The sequence below is a fragment of the Leptodactylus fuscus genome, chromosome 9 (genome assembly GCF_031893055.1).
Source record: "Leptodactylus fuscus isolate aLepFus1 chromosome 9, aLepFus1.hap2, whole genome shotgun sequence".
Lineage (NCBI taxonomy): Eukaryota > Metazoa > Chordata > Amphibia > Anura > Leptodactylidae > Leptodactylus > Leptodactylus fuscus.
The window spans coordinates 26,415,072-26,440,914 of NC_134273.1; the positions used below are offsets into that span (position 1 = coordinate 26,415,072).

A 25,843-nucleotide genomic window follows, 5' to 3' on the forward strand; every position below is an offset into this window, starting at 1 on the left:
AGCCCCAGCTTTACAGAGGATATGCTCTTTTATGATCTAAATCTGATCCGAGGCGACAGCCTCACCATTGCCTGATATTCCCAGCATGATGTGTGTCAGCTCTGTGTGTATTATATAGAATATATTGAGCCGTGCTCGTGCGCCATGTTAGTCGCAGCTTCATAGAAATTGCCTAGATGATTTTATTAAAATGGTTTGTGATGCCGGGAGGTTAATGTCCCCGGCTCGGAGAATGCTGTATAGCTGAGAAATGGTAAGTGGGCTCCATAATGTATTCTTCCTCCTCTTCCTCCCGTCCTCTGCCGGTTCTCGGTTACCTGACTGCTGCCTTTTAATGTCCTGCTCACTGGGAATTTACAGCTCTGCAGTTTTATTTATGGCTCCGCGTCCGCTGCAGATGGACAGGTGAAATATAGCGTTCCCTGTCACTGGAAATGTGTGTTTTTAGACATAGGACTAGTCACGGTCTCATTCCCGTATTACAGGGAGATGGATGGCATTTAAACATTTTGGGAAATGGGTTTAATTCTGCCTCAGCCTTGTCCCCGGTGCCTGTACTATTGGGGGCCCTATAGCGCTATCCTCCAGAGGTGCAGGGGCTGTAACTAGTTAAAATTTGACCATGATCATGTGTTTTGAGACCAAGATATGAGTTATTGTTGTTTACATGGGTTATGGTCACCTTATAAAGTCCTGCGATCTGTCCTCAAATTATTATTTTTTTTAAATATCTGCGTCGACAGCAATCATAAGGGTTAATAGGACTTCCAAACTGATGACTTCTCCTTAGGATCAATTGAAGATCCCTGGGGATCTGATACCCAGTAGCAGGGAGCATTCATTTGAATGGGACTGAACTGCGGCATGGCTATGTGACCAACGGGCATGATGTCACCGGCCTGAGAAAAGGAGCAAACCCCAGGACCACAAGATCTTCACATCACTCGTAGGCAGTGTCCTGGGGGTCAGAAGTTGCCGATCTAATATTGATGACTTATCTGATAAGTACATCATTAATATCTAGTCCCAAAAAGGCCCCATGGGGTGTTCTGCAGCAAAAAAGCGCTGTGGGAAAAAACGCAGCGGCAACGCATCACGTTTTTTCTCAACTGTTTAGACAGAAAGTTCAAAGAGGTTTTCTCTGTGGACTTTCTGTTTCAATTATACCTATAGGAAAACTGCCAGCATTTCTGTAGGTATAATTGACATGGTGCGATTTCCAAAACTGCTCCAGTTTTGGAAATCGCGGTGTGTCTGCATCACAGTTTTTAATGCAAAGCGGGCATGGGATTCACTAGAATCCCCTCCACTTTGCCTTGACTGTAAAACACCACGATTTTTTTTCCCCACGGCATTTCTGCCACGGACAAATTGTGACGTTTACGTCCTGTGGGGCCCCGGCCTAAAGGGGTTATCTGGGGACTTAAACTTTGTTTTATTTTAATATACCTTATTATTTATCCTGTGGATTTTCACGATCGACCCAGGGAATCCAGTCTAGTTCTGACCCTGGGTCACATGATCGTGACCCCCCTCCCTAACCTAAATCGGTCCTCTTCTGATCCCCCTGGTAATTTACCTTTGCTATGGAGACTGACTGACTATACGTAGGCCAGCCTCCATACTAGCACAGGTAAGGGAGGCGGTAGATCGCCCCAGGGGTCAGGGGCTGATTCCAATAATGTGAAACGGGGGTCGGAACAAGGCCATGGTGAAGAATCTGCTGGATAAATTTAAGTCTGTGGATCAGCTTCAACATCTATTTTTGTGAGAGCAGAATACCGTGGGGGGGGGGGGGGGGGTAGATGCCGCCACCACCTATACTATCCTTATTGTAAAGCGTGGTGGTGGGGCAGGAGCGTGCTATGGGCATATATCGCCACATATCCTCAAAAGGAGAACGTAGACTGAATGCCCAAGGGAAATTCTAAGAGAGAACCTGGTGCAGTCTGAAAATGAATTCTAGCAAGCTCAGGAGTAGCTGGGGTGGTAAATATCCTCCTTGCCTATCCCTGGCGCTCCGTTGCGCAGTCCCTGTTCGCTTTCTCTCCTGTTATGGGAATCACTGGGCCAGAAATGCTCACATGACCGCCGAGACCTGCTCCAAAGCTCATACGTATGTCCCGTACCGCCGCTTACATATAAATTGTCAGCTTATTCTCATCATTCCCCGCTTCTTTCTTACAGGAGTCTGAAGAACCTGTTGAAAAGCACAAGACCATCTTTGGTGGACCCGTGGTCAGCTGCCTGTACAAGGCGCAGGAGACGCTTAGGTAAGTGATGTATTTGTCTTGCGCCTCCTCTTTTTGTTTTTTTCTCGTGTTATTTTTGATTCCTTTTTTCTATACATTGTCTCATCTCTTCCGTCTCCATTTCTATGCTTCATTCTCTCCACATAACAGGTCCCCCACATTCCTCTGTGCCTCTTCTCCTCCCTTCTCTTCCGTCCCATGAGGCTTTGCCGTAATCTATCAGAATTGAATTAATCCTTCTCACTCGGGCAGCCATCTGTCCTCTCCTCTCCGCTCAGGCCCGACTAGTTCCACCAAGGATGATTGATGGGCTCTGCAATTGATTAGTTGCTCTGCCAGATAAATGGACTGTTTTGGCATGAAGTATCACAGGTCAGTCAGTGTGGTCAGGCAGTTAGGCTTTTGCTTTTAGAAAAAGATGTGCACAGACTAGCAGAATTCATGTGGCTTCAGAGCAGACCATACACATGTGCAAGACAATGCAGGGGTTTTGGATTCTCTAAAGCTATATATATATAAATTAATTAATTAGCAAAGACATAATTGTAAAAAATAATCTAAATGTCATATACGCTCCTTGACCATATCACTAACCCACCTGCATACAAATGTCGGATTGCAGCAAAACACAATGTCAATTATTAAAAGTATGGTCTGACTTGATAATGGGTCTTTGCTCAAAAGAGTGTAAAAATGCTTCACTCGCCGCCCTATAAAATTACTCTGAGGCTACTTTTGGGTAGTGTACCTCTTAACCAGAGATCTTGACTGCCCATACATACCTCTGCACTTGAAGACATTTTGCCCAGAGAAGAGAACGCATCACTGGACTGAGATCTGCAGCATAATCTTTTCAATGAATTGCCCAAGATCTAGGCTGTCCTGATCTAGCCTGTTATGAGGCATTGGGAACAGTGGACACGCACACAGTGGACAGGCTCTGGATGGCCCATAGAGAGGATTGCTCGATCCACTGACAACCACAACCAGCTCCTATAGTCTCCTTGCCCATCATCCAGAACTGCCAATGCCTAGACCATTTCCAGGCCATTAGCAGAAGGAAACTTGGTATCACGGCGCCCATTACGTGTCCTGTCAGCTACTGTCACCTTCATTTGCAGTGGTATTGTGAGCGTGAAACCTGGACTGCTACAGACTGCAACTGTGTTGTCTTTAGTGATGAATCCAGGTTTGGCCTGGGATCTGGCAACAGTCAGGATCAAGCATGGAGATCTCGTGGGGATTGTTTTAGTCCTGCCTTTACTGTGGATTGGCACACTGACCCAACAGCTGATATGATAATCTGGGGAACCATGGCATAAGATAGCTGGGTACTGCTAATAATGATACAAGGGACACCTACAGCTGGGCGATGTGTGCAGGACATCCCGTGACCACATTTGTTGCTTATAATGGCAGGGCTTCCAACTGGCATTTTTCAGCAGGATAATGCTCACCCACACACGGCAAGGATTTCCCTTGTGACGATTGCATGGCCTTGCCTGTTCACCAGATTTATGGAGCATACATGGGGCCAGCGGCAGCAACCTATGAGCGTGCAAGATCAACAGGCCCAACTGCTGCATCTGTGGGTAAATTTGTTGCAGGACACCATACAGGACCTCTATACCTCCATGTCCAGCTGTGTTTGATCTTGTATCCCGAGTATAGCTGAATAGGTGACTGGAGCCTCCTTCCAGCTGTACGGTTTTCCCCAATAAACCTCTGATATTGTAATCTCTTACATAAATCCTCATTACCTTCGCAAAGTTTCATTCCCGCCCAACAATGTCTTCTTGGTTCTTAAGTATGTTCTCAGATTTCCCACCCAACATGGACAAAAACCCGTTCCAAGGTTTATACCAGAGTTGGAGGATACAGACACTTGTAACAATTAATGCTATTTGCCCAAGTGAGAGGTTGAGGGTTTGATGTCCTGGCAGATCTCCTGCTACTTAACATACTGGCACACGCCAGGGTAAGTGTGTGCCACTCCGTCCCCCAAGGCCCTGTCTCGCCACCTTGTGCAATGTGTTTAGCCCTGTGTTCATGCAGCCATGGAGCAGCTCAGCTGGTGTGAATAATTGCATGAGTGTAGGGTGTGTGTGCGCCGCACCCTCCGGGGACCGCAGCCCCCATCATCCCACATTCCCCCATTCTTATGAAAATGATCACTCTCGCACCATTGCCTAATCACACTAAGCAATTAAAAGCTCTGTGCGCTACGGAGGGCGGCGGACGCTGCTCCTAATGAGCTTTTGCTTCTCTCGGCCCCTGAGAGGCGCCGAATATCGGCTGATTAAAGTCGGGAAATAATTACAGGTGATGTGACTGCAGGTCCCCGGAGGAAGAGGGGGAAGTTGTTAGCACCTTTACTTTTCCTTCACTCTTCTCTCATTCCTATCGCCATAAAGATCCTCTCTCCCTTTTTTTTCAAGCATGTTTAATATTTTGCATTCACTGTACAATTACGTCTCTAAGATATATATTTAGGGATTCTATCATTAAATCACATTTTTTCTCTTGATCACACGTGGGAATAGCCTTAAGAAAGGCTATTCTTCTCCTACCTGTAGATGTCTTCCCCTGCTGTTTGGTCGAAAACCAGATTTTCTTTGGTATGCAAATGAGTTCTCTCGCAGCACTGGGGGCGTCCCCAGTGCTGCGAGAGAACTCTCCAGCGCCGCCTCCGTCTTCTTCAGGAACGACCTCTCTACGCGTCTTCTTCCGGAGCTGGGTTCAAACTTCTAGGCCTCGGGCAGAGCTGACTGCGCATGTCCACAGGCCACAAGAAAATGGCCCCTTACACAGCTTACTTTATAAGCGGCCATTTTTCTTGTGGCCTGGATCTCAGCCTAGTATGGTAGGGGTATTTAAGCCTGTTTTTACCTCCAGTCTTGTTGTATTTCTGCTGATCTGGAAGGCCAGGCCAGAAAAACATTATCTAAGACAATTCATATAGGAAACCAACTCAAAAATATACAGTTGGACAACCTTATTATTATACTGATGCAGTAGTTGTGACTTCTCACAACTCATCCAGGGGATGGGGGGAAAAAAACCCATACCTGTCCTTGGTCCTCCGGTCTCCTCCCAGCGTGGTCCAGTCCTCCTGCTGGTCTCTCATCTCAAAGTGAAACTTCTCGCCAGCTATGATGTTCCAGATCCCGACCGCTGACTCCAATCAGCAACATCAGGTAGAAACCTCAAGAATTCACAGGTAGTGATGTCTCGTGCCCTTTGCTGAGGCCGCTGAGTGACCTCAGCAGTCACATACGGCGTGGACAATCAACTGGCGTAGTACATTTTTTTAACTTAATATAATAAAGGTTAAGTTTTATCATTTCTTTTTCAAACCATTCAATTCTGTGAAGTTCTTTTGATGGGATGGTTATATTTATTATTATTCAAACAAACATTCTCAAAAAAAGTATGTGCAGCAACCATTGAATAAAATATAACTTTTACTTTATCAAAAAATAAAAAGGAAACATCTTACATGCTCCAAGAACAAGACAGAAAAAAAAATATCTGCTTACGCGTTTCGGGACATGTTGTTGCGTCCCTTAGTCATAGCACACTAAATAAAGTATCTGACTACCCATATATAGTGTGTGTAACCACACCCTAAACAATTAACCCCGTCACTACCTCCAAGAAAAGGAAGCTGATATGTGAAAAACCACTACATGTGAATACAGCCCTAAACATATATACTGCGGTCATAGTTCTCAAATACAAATATATGCACGACCAAATCCTATTAATATTATAAATGTGAACGTTTGTGAGTTTGGATGTTTGTGGGTTTGTGTGTTTGGATGTTTGTTCCTCAATCACGCAAAACCCGCTTGACCGATTTGGCTGAAAGTTTCCACAAACATAGTTAATACACCCGATTGTGCAATAGGCTACTTTTCGTCACAATAGCGCACATACGTTTGTGCCAGGACCCCCACAAAACCCAAACTCACACCACCATCTCTGCAATCTCACACACTTTGGACCATAGCAAGCCCCAAAATTCATATTGCCCTCTACAGCCTCGCCCCTAACCCCACACAATCTCATATACATATACTTTACCACTTTTCCCCTCACCTTACCGAAACTCCAGGAGGCTCTCTTTAACACTCCGGAGCAGCCATGTTTGCCGACCCCCACCGCTCTGACAATCCGCAACACCGCCCACCCATGTCAATACCCCTAGGTGGTCTAATAAATGCAAAAAAAAAAAATTAAGAAAAAAGGAAAAAAAATATAAAAACAAAAAGGATTAAAAATTCTGATCACCCCCCTTTCCCTACAACACATATAAAAGTAGTTAAAAACTGTGAAACACATACATGTTAGGTATCCCCGCGTCCAAAATCGCCCGCTCTACAAAGCTATACAAATATTTTTCCTGTTCGGTAAACGCCGTAGCGGGAAAAATGGTCAAAAGTGCCAAACCGCCATTTTTTCACTGTTTTGATTCTGATAAAAATTTGAATAAAAAGTGATCAAAGCAATAACATTTCCCAAAAATGGTAGAACTACAAAGTACACCCGGTCCCGCAAAAAAAGACGCCCTATACATCCCCGTACACGCACGTATAAAAAAGTTACGGCTGTCGGAATATGGCGACTTTTCAAAAAAAAAAAAAAAATTTAACACAGTTTTGCCTTTTTTTAAGGGGTCAAAATGTAAATAAAACCATATAAATTTGGTATCCCCGGAATCGTAACGAAACACAGAATACAGGGGACATGTCATTTTGGTTGCACAGTGAACGCCGTAAAACCAAAGCCCGTAAAAAAGTCGCAGAACTGCATTTTTTCTGCAAATCCACCCCATTCTGAATTTTTTTCCCTGCTTCCCAGTACATTATATAGAATAATTAATGGTAGCATCATGAAGAAAAACTTGTCCCAAGAAAAATTAAGACCTCATATGACTCTGGGAGCGGAGAAATAAAAAAGTTATGGGGTTTAGAAGGAGGGGAGTCAAAAACGAAAATCAAAAAATGCCATCGGCGGGAAAGGGTTAACTTCAAACACTTCTGTCCCAAAGTCACTATGTAAAGTTTCTCACAACACCGTATATATAGCAGCTCAAATACAAATTAACTTCAACACAAAAGTCTCACGTATTCTCTGAATTACAGCAAACACAAGATACAAACTTACATTTCATATCCCACACCTTATACACACTACGAAAACCTTACCCGCGCCTGTATATACCCACTGCTACAATCACCGCAGACGAAGTCGCGGGTACCAGCTAGTTACATAATACAGGAACACAGATACATATATGGAAAACCTCAAAGCTGTATGTAGTGAAGATATAAATAAAAAAAAAATTAAATATATATATATATAGTGAAGATATAAATAATAATAATAAAAATTTTATATATATATATATATATATATATATATATATATATATACACACAATATGGAAAATGTTGATGAAATAATACCAACAGTTACAATGAACATATGTCGTGTATAAAGTTGCGCTACTACACTCCATTCTTACCTAAAAGATGTAACATTTGGTTTCATGAAAAAGCAGAGGAATATCCATATTAAACCTATGTAGTCACCTGACTTTGAATCATGTGATACTAAGTCACATGAACAAGGTAGCGGTCATGTGATATTCAGATCAACCCGAAAGGAGATCCGGATAAAGACAACAAATACAGAAAATTAAAGTCTGAAAAATAAAAGGAAAGCAAAAAACAACAACTAACAACGGTAAGTTAATAAACTAATGCCAGGTCCTGTTTGACATTTAGACCATTTGGAACTCGTGTGTTTAGTTTCTGACTTGAGGAGTAATTTTCTCCCGTTTCCTCCGCAGACCGGACTTGGAACATGATCTATCACATAAAATAAAAAAGTAGAAGTAATTATGTAATTTGGTCATGCATATATTTGTATTTGAGAACTATGACCGTAGTATATATGTTTAGGGCTGTATTCACATGTAGTGGTTTTTTTTTACATATCAGCTTCCTTTTTTTGGAGGTAGTGATGGGGTTAATTGTTTAGGGTGTGGTTACACACACTATATATGGGTAGTCAGATACTTTATTTAGTGTGCTATGACTAAGGGACGCAACAACATGTTCCGAAAGGCGTAAGCAGATATTTTTTTTTCTGTCTTGTTCTTGGAGCATGTAAGATGTTTCCTTTTTTATTTTTTGATAAAGTAAAAGTTATATTTTATTCAATGGTTGCTGGACATACTTTTTTTTGAGAATGTTTGAACATTGTTGACCCTTTGCAGTCAGGGTTTTGTCCGATTCAACCATATCGGATCTACAATTGAGTCTGATGTAGCATTCATCTTATTATTATTCATACTTGTATAGCGCCACCCTTCCACAGCGCTTTGCAGACATTGACAGTCCAGTTATACCCTCTGTGATAAATTTCCTAGGTTGTTTCTGTTTTGTTTTTTAGGGTTTTTGTTTGTTTCTTTTTTGCAATCTCTAACAATCACTTAAAAAATTTGCGCTGGGTTATCAGAAAATTCTCTTTTAAGGGTGAGGCAACAGGCCCATAAACGGATTTATGTAGGATAAAAAGCAAAATACAGTGTCTTTATTGAATTCCCTTTTAATGCTCCATTTGAAGGTTAAGTTACAGGAAAACCGAGACAGTCACTTCTGCCTTTCCAGCACAGAACACTCTACTAATCACAGCAAAAATGGCTACTGGGCAACTTTGGTTGCACAACAGTGTAGATGCGTGTCTTTGACTCTTCCATTTTGACTCTACCTTGAAAAATTTTGGGGGAAATGAATCAAAACGGCCGTTTCGAATAGCACGCACCCATAGGAATGAATGGAAGCGGCCGGACGCTTAACCCCCTGCGTGCTGTCCGTTTCCGTTCATTCCTATGGGTGCGTGCTATTAGAAACGGGAGTCTCCAATAGTACTCGCTCATCTCTAATATAAACCAATTGTACCAAAGTCGCATATACAGTTTTCACCTGATGCTCAGGAAAGAAAAATGGAGGCTACAACCAAAAAAACAAACCACCATATGGAACAAAAGAGAAAAATCCCTGCAATCAAAAAATTGGTTGTCTGTGTTAACAAATCTGCAACGTACAGCCCAACAGATGAAATTACATGGACTTATCTTTTTCCTTCTGGTGCATTTTTTAGGATACGCCAAGTCCATGTATTTTGTCTTAGAATACTCCTTTGCCTCTGTAGTTTTCTCTTCTTTGTGACACACAATTTAGAATTCACAATTTAGAATACATTTTTTGCAAATTAGCTCTTTACGTTATTTTTTGTTTGTTTTTTTATATTCGTGTTTTTACTAAAAATTGTAAAAATTTCTTTTTTGCAGAGAAGAAGATAAAGATATATTCGATTATTGTCGGGAAAATGACATTACACGGATATCCCATGGTTTGGCTACAGGCGTCATTGATGTGAACGTAGCGGACGATGAGGTGGGTAGTTGGTATAGCTTTGTGTATGTGTGCGGTATATACTTTGTTTTTTGTGTCATTTTATTTGCGTCTTGTGCATGGATTGGTATTACAGTGTTGCTTCTTTTCTTTTCTATGTTATATATTATCAGTATATTGCAATCTGTAGATGACAGAATAGGCCTTCACACATCCATCTGTAAGAGCCAGCCATGTCCCACATGTTGTCAGATTTTTGGCCGACCTGTTTTCTTGTCATCAGTGACTCCTAAATATGTTCCCTTAGAATATTGGATGTAATTATCAATTCATAGCCTGAGACACGGGGAATTAATGGGCATAAGGAGGGGCTTCATTGCTCTAACTATCTTATATAGCGGTCCCTGAAGTCTGTGCGATATGATCTAGACTTGGATATTAAGCACCCTCTAGCTGCATATCTTATTGGAAATACATTTGTGCTATGTAGTAATTTTACAGGAACACTTTTGGCGCGTTCAGGCGTGGGATATGATCTGGCTGTTAATCTAGTTACTGGAAGTTCCAGTGGACTGTTTTTATCAATGTTGCCTTTTAATTACTTGGTAGAATCCCCATGTCACCCGCATGTGATATAGACTATATTGTAACTGGTGGCAATCGCTCGGATGGAAACAGAGTGGATGTGGCCATGGAAGACTCATCATTGTCGGGAATAATACAGGAGCAGGATGGCCAAAAATGACAGCAATATATTATGGGGAGAAGGCGCGTACCTATTATAATAGACGTATTAGGAGAGCCCGCAGGTCCCGAATTTTGCATGAAAAGTTGCTGGACAATCTGTTGTATGAGTGTATATGCCTTTATACATGGAGTCTTATCAGTTTTTCTGCTGCTAATAATCACAGTTTACATTTGTGTCTCACATGGGGACAGACACCCAGTGCAAATATGAATGTAGACTCTAAAAAACAGTCCCGGACAGATTCTTGTTGGGTCGGCCAAGTGTGCACGTCTACATCTGTACAGCTCTGTGAGTACAACAGGATTTAGCAGGTCACATTCCAGCCTGTCTGGTCCCTGTTTCTATTCATGGCAGGTGTCGTGGAAAATCTGCCGGTCAATATAGGCTTGAGATTATCAGCTTATACCACAGACTGAGCTCTGATGTCTGCGCCAATAATATTTGATATTCCTATTAATTATAATTGAAGGTTTAACATTGATGTGTTGGTAAGATTCATCTTCTTTTGTTTGCAGGGTCGTAGCCTCCTGCACTGGGCTTGTGACAGAGGGCGCACCGAGCTCGTGTCCCTGCTCCTGTTCCATAACGCTCATATAAATATGCAGGTAAGGACGTTATCAAAATCCTAAAGCAACCGGAAAACAAACTGCACTATTATCATACTTACACCTTATTTCACCTTATGTATACACATACATATCTCTTATCCTAACACTTTACAGTCATTTTGACTAAAGAATAGGATTATCCCCTGTCACAAGAGTAGGGAACCTTCAGCACTCCAGCTGCTGGGGAACTACAACTCCCAGCATGCTCCATTCACTTCCATGGGAGTTCCAAGAACAGCAGAGCAAGTATGCATGCTGGGAGTTGTAGTTTTGCAACAGCTGGAGAGTTGAAGGTTCCCTACCCTCGCCTGTCAGCATAGTGATAGGTAGTGGTAGTCATCTGTACTGATTGTAATCAAAATCAATCCCAGCAATCTGCATGGACTGCTAAGGCAAGATTCACACACAGCAGATACTCTGTGCAGTTTATTCTGCAGTATTATGGATGGAAAACGCACAATTTGTTCCAATACCAAAAGTTATCCATATGCTGCAGAAGAAATCTTTAGTGGAGTCCACACCTAAAATCTGCACCTCTCCTCCTTAAGGAGTTGTGCAGCCCCAACGAATTTTCATACTGTAGATCTATCCACAGGCTAGGTTATCTGTATATGGTCTTTTGGGTCTGACATCTGAACCCTGCACAGATCATCTGTTGTATAAGTGATAGAAGCAGCACAATAGCCCCATCCCCTGTATAGTGGTGCTTCTGATGAACTGCAGCACCACTCCTATTACTTATATAGGAATGGTCCTGCACGCGACACCCAGAATCTGCTAGAACAGAGAATCTGTGCAGGGTCCAGGGGTCTGACCCCTACTGATCACATACTGAGGCCCTATACTGTGTATAGAATGATCACTATGAAAATTCAGTCGGACACAACCCCTTTAAGCTGATGAAAGGTGCAGATTTCATGTGTAGATTCCACTAAGGATTTCTTCCGCAGCCTATGGATGACTTTTGTTAAAATCCTAATCCATTTACCATATATACTCGAGTATATACGGTACTTCAATTTGGGTCTTGACTATCCCTTTATGGCTGCAGCACATACATTTATGTTGCAGGTTTTCACTGTGGATTTTACTCATTGCACATCCACAACAATTACGGTATTCAGAGCTGGCCGGCCACCGTGACTATTAGGCTACAGAAATTGTCCAGTGTATCAGTCTCATGTGAACATAATCTTAAACTTGCAGAATTATTTCCGAAAGCCTGTGAGCACTGAGGAAGCCTTTGTGGTGATACGTCACGGTCTCTTGATACCTGGATCAATGTGAATATTAGTTGTCTATTGTTATGTAAGATCTTGTACATGTGTTTGTTATGTTGTAGGACCTTACCTGTAGCTGACTATTATTGTAATGAGGGGGCACTGGAGGGTTGTTCTGTATTATGGGCGTGATGCCCAAAAAGCAAAAATTTTCTAGTTGCTAAGCACCAAAGAAGTACAGTACTGCTACAGTATGTGACCGAGTGTGCAGGTGAAGCTCTTCTGATTTTATGTTACGATATTTTATAGGACCTGCTCTATAAATATCCAAATTTACTGGAACATTGGTCGTGTGCATGAGGCCCTAAAGTACTTCTCGTTCCTCCATTTAAAAAAAAAAAAAAATTTATATAGAAGCTTTTTCTGTGTTTTTTTTCTGTGTTTATTAGAAGCTGCATTATCTTTTGTTTTAATTTTCATTGTTTCATGCCTAGAGTTCGTACAAGTAAATTCACTTAGGCTATTGATTGCCCCATGGGCCGGTGGGTTACAGGTACCAGGTACAAAGGATCTGATTAGTAAAGCCTCTGTGCTGGCTAAGGGATTTTTTTTATCATTTTTAGTCCAAGTCCTAAGTGCTTTGTTATGTTACATTGCGGCTCTTTGCTGGACCTCTTTTTTTTTTCTTTTTTTTTTTTCTATTGTAACTTATAAAAACATTTTTGGGGAGGATGGGAAATAACCAGTAGCCCAATATCAGAGGTCACCCCTATTGTAAGCAGCCTGCAGGGAACCCCTCATTTGAGACATGGTTGGTAAAATTGGTTATAAATAGATTGCCTGGAGGGGGAGGGATGAAATAAGCAGCAGGGTGGGGGTCTTTTTGAAGCTTTCAGAGGAAGACAATCCAGAGATAATAAATAGCAGAGTGAGCGTCTCCACGGGGAGAGATTCTCACAAACAACATTATTATTGAGCGCTCAATCCATTGCCAAATCCATCTCATTACTGACAACAACCTGCAGTCGAGACATTCTTAAGTCTAAGATTTTCCTGCTCCAAGACCTTACTACGGAGCCCTAGCGTATGTTATTGTGTTTAGCTCAACGTTTACAGCATTTGCTTGTAATAAGATTAAAAAAATATATATTTTATGGTGATGTAAGGCTTGTACATGTGGAGAGAAGGAATCCATCCATAGAGACGTGTCCGCTTCGGTGGAGTCGGTCAACTGGCACCTAGATCGATGTCCAACACTATGGAGAACCCAGACACCCAAACTACTCCATTACTTCAGGGCACCAGCACAGTGCTCTCAGCAGAAAGCCATTCAGGTCAATGGGGCGAGACTTCAAATGTGACGCTGGAGATTTCCATCCTTTTCTTTTTGGAAATTGATGGTGGTTCAAGCTTATGGACTTGGTATGCGTGTTGGCTTCTGTCGTGTATTTATGACATATGAGAAGATCAATTATGGCTGTTTATCATCTTAATATTTTCCTCTAAAAGTAGAGCCACAAAGAAATACAAGGCTGAAAAGGTCTGGCCAGGTTTAGGGGTTTTTTTTGTTTTTTTTTAAATTAGGCAACAGTAAAATTTGGGTAAAATTGCCAAAAATAGACCGAAAATGCTGTAGTGGTCCTTTCCAGTCTCCATCCACTTCCTGCAACAATATGACCACTCCAGCCAATCACTAGCCACAGTGGTCACATGTCCTACATGTCGCATGTGTGCTGAGGCCAATCGCTGGCCTCAGCAGTCACATTTCCATGCATGGTCCATGGAACATATACTGATGCGTTTGGAATCATGAACCCCAATGGGGACAGGGACTAATGTGAGTGATGATGGTTTCTGGCATTATATATTATAAGACTAAGGGCTAGTTCACACGGGGCCAAAGGGGTGGATTTTGACAGTGGAATCCACGTCATAATCCACCCCTTTACAATGGTGGTCTATGGAGACCACTAGCATTCTTTTTTCGACAACTTTTTTCGGCAACTGCCGATAGCAGAAACAAAGAAGCGAGCTGCCCTTTCTTCAGGTGGATTCAACGGCTATCTGAGCCACGACTTCCGCCTGGCAGCCGCAACCTTCGACGTCGGCCCATTCATTTGAGCCGACTCCGTGGTGGGGGAAACCGCGAAATCGTGGCAGGCGGGTTTTGACCATATTTTGACTTGGCTCCCTGAGTCAAAATATGGTTAAAATCTGTCCCACCGCCCCGAGCCCTAAGGCCCTCCATAGTGAAATGCTGCAGAGAAAATTCAATTTACACCACGGGGCTTCAGCCAAAAAAAAAAATAATATATATATATTCTATTCTATTGAAATATGTATACATTTGTATTATATTATATATTCTATTGAAATATGTGTGTATATATATATATATATATATATATATATATATATATATATATATAATATATACACATACACCTAAATTCTCATTCATTGAGGTCTGTAGCATTAATATCAGTGTCCCAGTGAATGCATGAAATCTCAGTTTTAAGGCATTTTGCATTTTTGGTATTTTCATGTTTCTATAAATGTCTTTGTGTAGACATACACTTTATTTGATATATTTTTTTGCTGTGCAGTAATACATTTGGTCGATTGTTTATTTCCTCTTCAATCCCAGGAAGTTGCCATCTGACTTTATAAAAGTGATGTCATGGCGGTTTGGTCAATTGTTATTGGCAGTGAGTGAGTGATGCCAGCGAGCCGCTATCAGTCTGCTGCACAGATTATGTCCGGGAGGGGGGTAAAGAGGTCTTGGTAACAGTAATGAGCACAGGCAGAGTGAGGCACGAGGTCAGAGCTCCGGCTGTATTGGATTCAGATTCATAAGTTAATTGAGGGCAGAGTCCCCCTCCTAACTGCTCTCACCGCAGATCAATAACCATAAATATCTCTCTGTAAGGCTCCTGCTCCCCCGCCCCTCTGCACCTTCCTAACACACTCCAGCCTGCCCTACAGGTGTAAGTCTAGTCACCCCAGTGTTTCCCCCAGTACAATTGTGCAGGTGTTACAGGTGTCCGTACATGGCGGATTGTGTCAGAGCAGGGTAACCTTTATGAAAGCAGGGGAAAAATCTAGATAACACATGTTAATCCAAGTGACATTTGCTTGGTTGCAGCAGAACTTATGCGTCCTTTTTATTATTATGTTCCGTTTTTACACAAAATGTTTTTTTTTTTACATTATGAAAATCACAGCAAAATGGCAAAAACGAAGTGTAAAGACACTCCAAAAATGTATTCACGTGGCTCAATATTTGCCTTAGTTTTCCAAAATTCACAACATGACCCATGTAGTTTATGAACAAACAAAGGATTTTTGGGCACATTCTCTATTGCGTCTTTTGTTTTTTTTTTTTTTAAGCAATGGTTTGGTTATTTTATATTACATTTATAATGGGCTGGGCTTGTCAGTTTGTTTGTTTTTAAGCATGGGTGGGCCTTATTTTTTTTTTTAATCTAATTTAGAGGGGATGCAGTTAAGCTCAACATGTCTCATATTGACATTTTTGGAAAATTACTTATTTGTCCGAAATGTACTTCATTCCCAATGTGATGAATACAGTCAGAGGTAAGATCGCACTGATGTGTTGCAGACACTCTACGTTTTTGGACACCATTTTTTGTAATCGTACTAGATGCGCCTTGTCTGTGATGAAGTGGCCTAACACAGTACAAGAAGTGCTTTGCATTTCTATATTTTTATATATCCTCCCCTATTTATTTTTTTTAACCATAGAAGCTCTTTTAACAATGCTCTTGGGCCCCATAGTGGTTGCTATGCCTGCTGCCCTAAAGCTGTGGCAGGGTCTTTGAAGAGGTTTCACAGGCAAAAGTAGCAACGTTTTAGGCTCCGTTCCCACGGAGTAACGGGCCGCGCATTCAGACACGTATACACGTGTCAGAGTGTGAGCGCTCGAAACAGATCCGATTCACTTCAATGGGTGCCGGCTTACAGGCGCTACACATTGAAATCAATGGGAGGCTTTTTAACCCATTGATTTCAATGTGTAGCACGCGTGAGCCAGCACACATTGAAGTGAATGGGATCTGTTTTGAACGCTCACACTCTGATACGTGTCTGACTGCGCGGCCCGTTACTCTGTGGGAACGGAACCTTAAAGTGTATTAGGTGGCATTCACACGGAGTAATGCAGCCCTGATTCTGGCACGATAACTCGTGTAAGAATCAGTGCTGTGAAACAGAATCCCATTCAGTTCAATAGGTTCCGTTTAACACGTGTAGCACATTGAAATCAATGGGAGGCCTTCTAACCATTGATTTCAATGTGTTCCGCGCATTAAACAGAACCCATTGAACTGAATGGGATTCTGTTTTGCAGCGCTGATTCTTACATGAGTTATCGTGCCAGAATCAGCGCCACGTTACTCCTTGTGAATGCCCCCTTATATTTTGGTCCAGAATCACACGCTCTATTAAATGAGACTAAGTTGTCTGAAAGTTATTGACTATTTTTAAAAAAATATATAAAATTTAGAATTCAAAAAGCTAATCGTTAAAATCTCCCCTCTTTTCTTATATTTCAAATAAACAAACAAATTTATACTTCCCCAGGTCCAAAAATGGCTTAGCTACAAACGTATAAAAACATTTTTCAATATGGCGGAGTAGGGGAAAAAAAATTAAATGAGCCGACTGTTTTTTTTTTTTCGGCATTTCACCTCCCTTTAAAAAGTGATCAAAACATCAGACATGGTATAAATGAAAGCTACACCTAGCCCTGGCTATAAAAACAAAATGCCTTGTTCAGTCCCGTGTACAGAAACTTACAAAAGTTCTAGGTGTGGAAGAATTATTGGAGTTGCCAATAACATAAGTCGCACAAACACAATTTTCTGTAATTCCACCAGGTTCTGAATTTTGTTCCAGCTTGCCAGTACATGGTGCAGAATATTAGATGATACCATTACCAGTAGAATTTGTCCCCCAAAACTTAGACCCTCGTATGGCCCTGCCATAAAAAAGTTTAGTGTTTTGGAAGGAGAAGAGTAAAAAATGAAATAGTTGGGAAGGAGATACAATTGTATTATCAATCATTTTTATATGAAGCCAGAGTTGGTAACTTTTTTCCCAAACCTGTCCCAACTCCGCAGCCCAGGTATAGAGAGCCATGTGCGGTCATAATACAAGGTGTGAACAAGGCTTTGGATACAACTACTGCCTGTCATGCCCCATATTGATGAATATCCCTCGGACATCACTCAATGTGAGCACCAGAACTTCCTCCATGAAGCTGAGTGGTAGCGCTGCCCCGGCGGTCCTTTCCTGGAAGGTTGTGGATGTGATGATGTATAGCCGTGCTTTGGGGGTTGCCTTGTGACTAGGATGGGGTGAAGGACACCCTGGGATTAGTGTGCACAGGCATGTTTGCGTCCCTCTGTGATTGGCAAGGTTACTGCTGAGAGACTGCAGCTTTCCCAGTTGATTTGATTAGACCTCCAGCTTTATCCGTTCCCCACCCCCCTCCACCCAGCACCTCCTGATCCTTTTAGCACAGACCCTCACTCCAATAACCATTGCAGCATCTTGTGCTCCCTTTTCAAGCTCAATTCTGACATCTCACAAGGCAGATTAGGAAACTCTCAGAGAGGATTAGCAGGCGATAGCAAAACATGCACCGTGACACTCCCTCTGAGCCTCTTAAAACGTCTTGCCATTGCTTTTTATATTCCCAAATCCCAGCGGAGGCCGATACTGTTATTACTTGTAGTACACAAAAAGCTTTACAATTATTCTTCCGTCCTGTATTAGAAGTGATGGGTAAATAGACGCTCGCTAAACAGAGCTTATGGGCCTTCTTCCTTCAAGAAAACTCAAGACATCTTACAGCTCGGCGTCTGAAGTGGGATGACAGCTGATTGCTTTTAGCTGAACTTTCAATTCTGGGGTGTAAAATTTTTCTGCTGCGGTAATGTGAATTTTTTTTCCAGTTGCCCATGACTTTCTGATAAGTCTGATCTGGTCTGCAGAGGCCTAAACACATCTTGGGCTTTATTCACATCACTATTTTTTTTTTTTTTTTTAACATCCTTGCATAAAATGAACACAATGTATGGCCATCAGTTTACACAGGGCGAACACAAAATGACGGTATACTACGTTTTTGTGTCCTTCACATTGATTTCTACGTATACAGAGGGCCATCTGTTTGTCCGATTTTTGCGTCAATTTTTCCATTAGTTAAATGGATCAGCTAAATGGACATAAAACTCTTGATCTGAATAGAGCCTTACCTATTTGTATTCACCAATGGAATATTCATCTGACAAAACCCATGCAAAGATGACTTTGCTCTAATTGGTACTTGGAAAATTGTCACCGACACAGTACCAACTTTTACTCCGATCATCATGGGAAAACCTAGCTGTAATGGCCAGAATGAATAATGTTCATTGGTGAAAGTGAGGTGGATCCTCTAACCCAGGGATAGGGAACCTTCGGCTCTCCAGCTGCTGTGAAACTACAATTCCCAGCATGCTCTATTCACTTCCATGGGAGTTCCAAGAACAGCAGAGCAAGTATGCATGCTGGGAGTTGTAGTTTTGCAACAGCTGGAGAGCCGTACGTTCCCTACCCCTGCTCTAACCCACTATCCAATATTGCTGGAGGACTGGGGTATATGCCAGTAGGTGGCAGTAAGCACAGCAGTTGAGATCTATATAACAGGTGTCAAGCTGCCCTGATCTGACAATGGTGTAGCAGATTGGAAGTGACCATAGGAGGCACGGTTGGTGTTATTGAGCTGCAGCCAATTTCCGATGTAGCAGGGCTGAAGGCAGCCGGATTAGCAGAGCTGAAGCCAAGTGCATATCCATCAGAGTTGGAAAGTCAGGGCCGGTGCCTGTATATTCAGGTGGTCTCTTACCACCAGAGCTGGGGTCCATCATTCTCCATCATTGCCTCCATGCTAGACTTTTTCCTCTGCCAGTTTTCAGGCGGACACGGCGACAAAGTCTCAAATAGAGACTCTGGTGCAGATGTGAACGTAGCCTTAGGGTGGCATAAAAATCATGCAACACAACGCCATGTGCTGGACATGCCCTGACAGGAGACTATGGGTTGGGAGAAATGAATGACTGTATGTAAGATTGGCGGTCCTCTGCCAAAAGACCCTCACCATGCCTCATTCTATAAGCAAGTATTGTATTTAAAGTAAAACCTCTCTTGGAGAAGATCACCCTTCGTCCACACCAGATTATATATTACGTATAGTGGCCATCACCCATCACACAACTTTCCCATACTGAACACAAGTAGGGTCTTAGTTTTGCTCTTAATGGTAATACCCACCACCACCGTGAGATCCGTAGGCTCTCCCATACATAGACCATAACTCTGCTGTGTTACTTAGTGGCTGTGACAGGTTTGCTGGGGGCCCAGCACTCAGCCGCTATGGTTGGGGAGGGGGTAATGGAACTGCTCTTGCAATGTCCCTGGTAATAGGATAAATACACTGCTTTACTCCAGCATGGTAAATGGGTGCAATCCAATTTCCATGATTCCATCAGCACAGGCTGAGCACTCTCAGCGGCCACAGGATGAAAGTTATTCTGCGCTGACCCCTCAACCCGTCCCTGAGCTGAACAAGGAGGAGGTGGGACGGTGTCGGCCCTGATGCACAGCTTGCTATTTCACTAGCTTTCCCACTTTGCTTTTCATGGCGTTGCTCTGTTCTGCCCCTTTCGTGTAGATTGCCACACAATCTCATCCCTAATATATGGCTCTAATAGGCCTCCCTGCCTTTCTCCAGGCTTTGTTAATCCACCCCCTTATCCAGCCCTCCCTCCCCATTGCACTCCCGCCTCTGATATGGCACAGCCGGTCCTGAGCTGCGATTGTGCTGGCTTTATGCTTCAGATTATACAAAGCAGATTAACCCTTCTAAACCCCTTAGATTTTAATTATTTCTGTATGTATTTATAAAAGCTGCAGTCTGCTCTCGGCAGGTCCCACCTGTCCCCTCCTTCCATCTTCTCGGTGTCCCCATTCTGTGTCCTGGATTCAGAGATGAGGAGTAGGACAGATTAGTTGGGGGGAGACCAACAGACTCTCCATTTCACTCCTTCAAGGCCAAGACGTGTGCCTACTAACACTTATCTCGTATTCATGATGGTCACACCAGTATTTTATATGGGGTTTGGGCTACTATGAGATATGTACATTGTGCTGTCATACATATATGATACATCATATGTGTACACACTTTGCAGCACGCATTTGGTGCATACGTTGTGCAAGCTATGGGCATGCTATAGGTTTAACTTGATTACGTGTATGTGATAACTTGCTGCAGTGTCTTATCACAGAAAGCAACCTAAGTCATTAAAAAGTGATAATGTTGCTAATACATTAACTGTCAAGTTAAACTTTACTTCAAGCCTATCCATAGACCCCATTCCTCTGATAGATGCCAAAAGTGGGTCCCTGTTGGCCCAATATGTCAGTATACCATTTACATTGTTGTATAGAATAGTGTAGTTGACTTATATTCATACAGCAATAATGAAAACTATATTGTACCATATAACTCAAAGTGCTAATATGGTTTCATGGCCTGTCCCTGGCTGGCCACATTATAAAGCTAGGCCACGTGTAATGGGTTTGCTGTGCGATGATGGTTCCTGCCAACAGCAAAAAACCCATACAGGTAGAACTGCCATCTGGGTGACATATGAAGGTGAGAATCTCCTCTTTCACATGTCACCAGTCACTGTTCTATGTGATTGGGCAGCATGGTGGCTCAGTGGTTGGCACTTTTGCCTTTCAACGCTGGGGTCCTGAGTTCAAAGCCAACCAAGTGCGACATCTGCATGGAGTTTGTATGTTCTGGGTACTCGGGATTCCTCCCACAAATATACAGATGGGTAAATCGGCTCTCCATACAACTGACTGTGGGTGTTGGAGATGACGCCTGTATGGCAGCCACTAACTCCCCTACTCCACAATGCTCCCTGTACTTTGTCGTAATTTTTATTTTTTTGCATTTTCCTTATGCACACCAGACAGAGGTCACTTTATAGCAGTTGTAATCCTTTTAGAATATGCGTGGGGAGTGTTACTGGCATATGAGCTAAATATACTACACAAATGTGATGTGATGTTACTATTTGATAAGTAAGGCCTAGTTCACACGGGGACGGAATAGCATATTTTGGTCCTGATTTTGACGCGGGAAGCCACGTCAAAATTGGAACCCAAAATACGCTTTCTGCGACTGTTAGTCGTGGCTTCCCGCTCCGGACTAGGCCCAAAATGAATGGGCCTAGTCCAAAGGGTGCTGCTGCGAGGCGGATGCCGCGGCTCAATGAAGAAGATGCTTGTGACGTCCTTTCGGGTCTATAATCTCTGTGACCATGGCTTCATTGTGTTTCCATACACGTATAATATGTCTATGGAGTCTTAGCACATAATTATCCGCGTACCAACCGCGTAATGCTGTATACCATACCGTATACTATAGATTGTCATGTAACAGCTGAGTGTAATGCAGTCTGTCTGTTCGGTATAAAACCCCATGAGTTCCTCTTACTTGGATCCGGATATAGTTAGTTCATCGTGTCCTCGTCTTTCAGTCTCCATATTACTAATACTTTGGGATAAATCATGTTACAGTCTTACGTGCCGGTCTCTATTACAATCGCCGCTTCTTGTACGGGATCTGAAGAGTCTTGCTCGTATTTTTCTCCTGCCGCCATGTGGTTTCTGAAATACGTCCTAATAACATTACAGCTCTAGGATAAAAGTTCTTTTGCCTTTACGTTCAGCCTTCTGACATTGTCTACTACAGAAATGTACGGAATCTATTTTTCTTGGACGGGATTTGTCTACTTAGAGTTTATTCTTATTATTGTGATCTAGTTGTGGCCGAGATATGAAGGCAAATGGCCGGAGCTCATCCTTGTAGATATAAGACCTCATAAATCTTACTTCAGCCCACCTTACTATTGTGGTAGACCTCACAGCGCCAAGGAAAAGCGGACAAATCCTGTAGTCTGACTATATCTTCCATAATGGACACTTTCTTCTGTTCTGTTTGTTCACCTTTGTAACAGAAGAAAATTCCTGCATGCGGGACGTTTTGTCGTAAAAATAAATTAAATAAATAAAATTATTATTTTAAACTCTAGTTTGAGGCGTAAAAACTTTTTATATAAATGAAGAGCACGGGAGAAATAAGAAAGTTTGATTAAAGAAACTGTTTCCTTCTCCACTTATTAGGGGCTGTTCACATGTAAGGATTAAAATCCGTTTTTTCTTCTTGACCAAAACAGACCCCGATTTTGATGCTGAATTTGGAGAAGAGTGCCTCTGTATTTTGCCTTAATTGGGGAGGGACAAATTCCCCGAGCGAATTTTGACAAATTTTGCGCCAACAGAAACGGTATATTTTCCATCTCCCATTAATTTCAATGGGAATTCTCAGTAGGAATTCACCTGAAAAACGATCAGGATATATTTTTTCTGCTGAAAACTTAGATTTCAGGGGGATTTTGAGGCCACCTCAAATCCAGTGTCAAATTCCTATGTGTGAACACCCCCTTAAGCTGCTCCTCCTTCTCATCACTACAGTTTTTTGTTTTTCTTATCATTATAGCATTGTATCTGTCTAAGCCTCACACATAGAAGTCTATGAAGAGGAGAAGGAAGCTGTGAATTGGTTTATTGTCTCATTTTGTGCAGTGATAGAACTTTTCTGGCTCTGCTGTATCTTCAAGATAAGAGTCTATCACTTAGGGGGTGTTCACACTAGCATCGGTGTCTGATGCTAATGTCTGCGCAAAATCTTGCTCGGACATTAGCATCGAACACTAGCTGTGTCCGTTACATTTTGCTTTGATTTAATGGGACATCATGTGCGTTCTTTTACAGTCCGTGTCTGTCCTTAAGTGTCTGTTCACAAAGATGTCCGATTTTTCAAGCGTACAGCAAAAACCTACATGCGCGGACATTAGCATCGGACACTAGCTGTCGTACACTGACGCTAGTGTGAACACCCCCTTACTGTGTAGCATAGTATTGTTTTGTTTTCCAGCAGCCCCCTCTTTTCCACTATTCTCTCTATTCTCCATAGACTTCTATGTAAACAGGTAACTCAACTTGATAAATGGCGAGAGATACGGATTTACTTTGTAAGATATATTACAAACTTTCTTATATTCACCTATCCTATACAATTATGAACATTGGAGATTCAGACAGTGCAATTGTTATAAGGAGAAGCCAAGGATCTGTTAGGGCTAGTTCACACAGGGGGCGGTGGGCCGGGTTTCGACACCGAGAGTGACACGGCAGCCGCGTCACTCTCAGGTCAAAACCCGACTGTCGCGACTCCCGACAGTTGTGGCTTCCTCCCCCGGAGTCTGCTCAAATGAATAGGCCGGAGGTTGCTGCCACCTGGAGAAAGGGCAGCCCACTTCTTTTTTCCACTAGTGGCAAAAAGCCGCTAGTGGAAAATCGAAGCTAGCGTTTCACATAGGGCTCCATTCTATGGAGGCGGATTTTGAGGCGAAATCCGCTGTCAAAATCCGCTCCATTGGGCCCCATGTGAACTAGCCCTTAGAGTTCGGAGATTTTGGATTCATTCTGCACTATTTGTGCTGGGCCCAGAGGCTGTGCATGCTAGTGTGATGGCAGAGGCAGCGACGTCCTACAGTAATAATAATACATTTTATTTATATATTATGGAGCGGTTAGTATAAAGCTTATATATCTTACACTTTGGTCATGTATATGACATGTCTGGCCTCTTGTACTTGTGATAAACAATCACTTGACCTCTGTCAGATTTTACTTTGTCCATACAGATGACAATGGCTTCATTTCCAATCTGTTATTTCACTGGTTACCAGTAATGGATGTGAACGGATTGTCTGCAGAGTGCTGGGTAGACATATTTGGTGGTATGTGTTAGGTTTGGCGAGTTTTTTTCTTGAACCTTTTTTTTTTTTATTTTCCCCAAGCCATATAGACAAGTAAATGCCAGGAGAAGACCTTTGTTACCTCTCGTGATCCCATCAGACAAACTCCTCATCTGCTGGGAGCTAAGATGTTAATCCAATCAGGGGCGCGTGGCAGGCCTCAGATGCTTGGTTGTTTAAGGGCTGGCACGAGTCTCCCGTCCCATCCTCCCACCCACATCATCTGTCCCCTATTCTCAGGGCCTCTCGGCCTGGGTCAGGTGGAGCGCTGAGACTCTTTGGCAGCTTTGTGTTGCTTTGTATTCATTAACCTCTGCATTCATCCTCCGGGGACGCCCTATTAAGGGCACTGTCAGTTTAATTTAACCACTGCACTACTGGGTGGTCTGCAGGACCTCAGCATTGTCACTTGTCGCATCCCTATTAGCGTACATCACCTACTGGATTGTTAGCAGGACCCGGCAGATTGTTTGATTCAGAATTTTGCGTAAGCGCAATAAACAGTAATAGAGAATAGAAATTACCGCACAGTAACCAAATGCTGATGATTGATAACTGCATATCGATCATCACTTATGCGATCATGTGATGTGACATAAAGCTGTCAGTCTAGTACAGTAGTGACAGGGCCATTCACCATTATGCACACGGCTGTGGTCAGTCCGGGGAATATGACCCGTTTGCGGGACTGAATACGGTCATGTGCGAAGGGCCTAATATTCTGGCACGTCTGCGTTCAACCTTGACTAAAGAGAATGGCGCGCGTCCTCTATAAATGCCGCTAGTAGAGATATAGGGAACACGTCCTGGCCCCTGGTAAAGAGTTACTATGTCTGGGGACGTTCACATGGGGTTTTTTTGCAAGCAGATTTTGACGTGGAATCCGCCTCAAACTGCACTTAAAAATATGCCCCCCATTCATTTCAATGGGAGTCGGTAGCAGGTTTTTTTTTCCTCTAGTGGATTTTTTTCAGCTAGCGGGACAAAAAAAAAGCGACACGACCTATCTTCAGGCGGATTCCGCCTTGAAAAACCAATTGGAGGCGGAAAAAAATGTGACGCAGTTTTTGCAAAAAATGCTAGGTCCGTACTTTTTTGTTGTTTTTTTTTTGCCTTTTTCAATTTTTCTGCTTGCTGTTGTTGTACAACATCCTGCAGATAAAACTCTGGCCTGGTCATGTGATGGACATATATGTATCCCGTGTGTCCATCAGGTGAAGGACAAACATTACTCCGCAGCAGGTAAAGGTTCCTATACTGACAGCAAGCAGAGATTCTATTGTATTATGCAGTGGATTAACTCTTCATTATACGGAGATGTCCTAAATCCAGAACGCCCTTTCTAGATGAAGTGTAGTATATTTCTGACGTAGTTTTGCTTGTCTGCTATACGTCCTGTCTCTATAGGGGCTACTCGAGGATTGTGTACTGTTCTGTGCCATGACTTTGGTCTTCCTATACATCAGAATGAGGCCATAGAATACATTAATGCTTCCCCGGCCTACGCTGTGACGGTTTATCAATACCCGCTGGAGCTAGGGGACACTTATAGGGATCTTTAGGAGACCTGCCAATCCATTTACACAACTATATGTAGGTTTCTAGAAACAATTGATCCATTT

General features: G+C 42.6%; 2 protein-coding genes across 2 annotated transcripts in view; one reads left to right on the plus strand and one right to left on the minus strand.

Moving 5' to 3' along the window:
- ACBD6 (acyl-CoA binding domain containing 6) overlaps positions 1–25,843 on the plus strand; it is a 49,012-nt gene that overhangs the window by 19,883 nt on the left and 3,286 nt on the right. Inside the window, exons 4-6 of the mRNA XM_075287925.1 lie at positions 2,188–2,273; positions 9,616–9,721; positions 10,943–11,032. Of these exons, the coding sequence (XP_075144026.1) occupies positions 2,188–2,273; positions 9,616–9,721; positions 10,943–11,032 (282 nt within the window). The remainder of the gene's footprint in view (positions 1–2,187; positions 2,274–9,615; positions 9,722–10,942; positions 11,033–25,843) is intronic.
- The window catches only part of QSOX1 (quiescin sulfhydryl oxidase 1), a 146,977-nt gene that overhangs the window by 9,636 nt on the left and 111,498 nt on the right, over positions 1–25,843 (minus strand). The window lies entirely within an intron of this gene.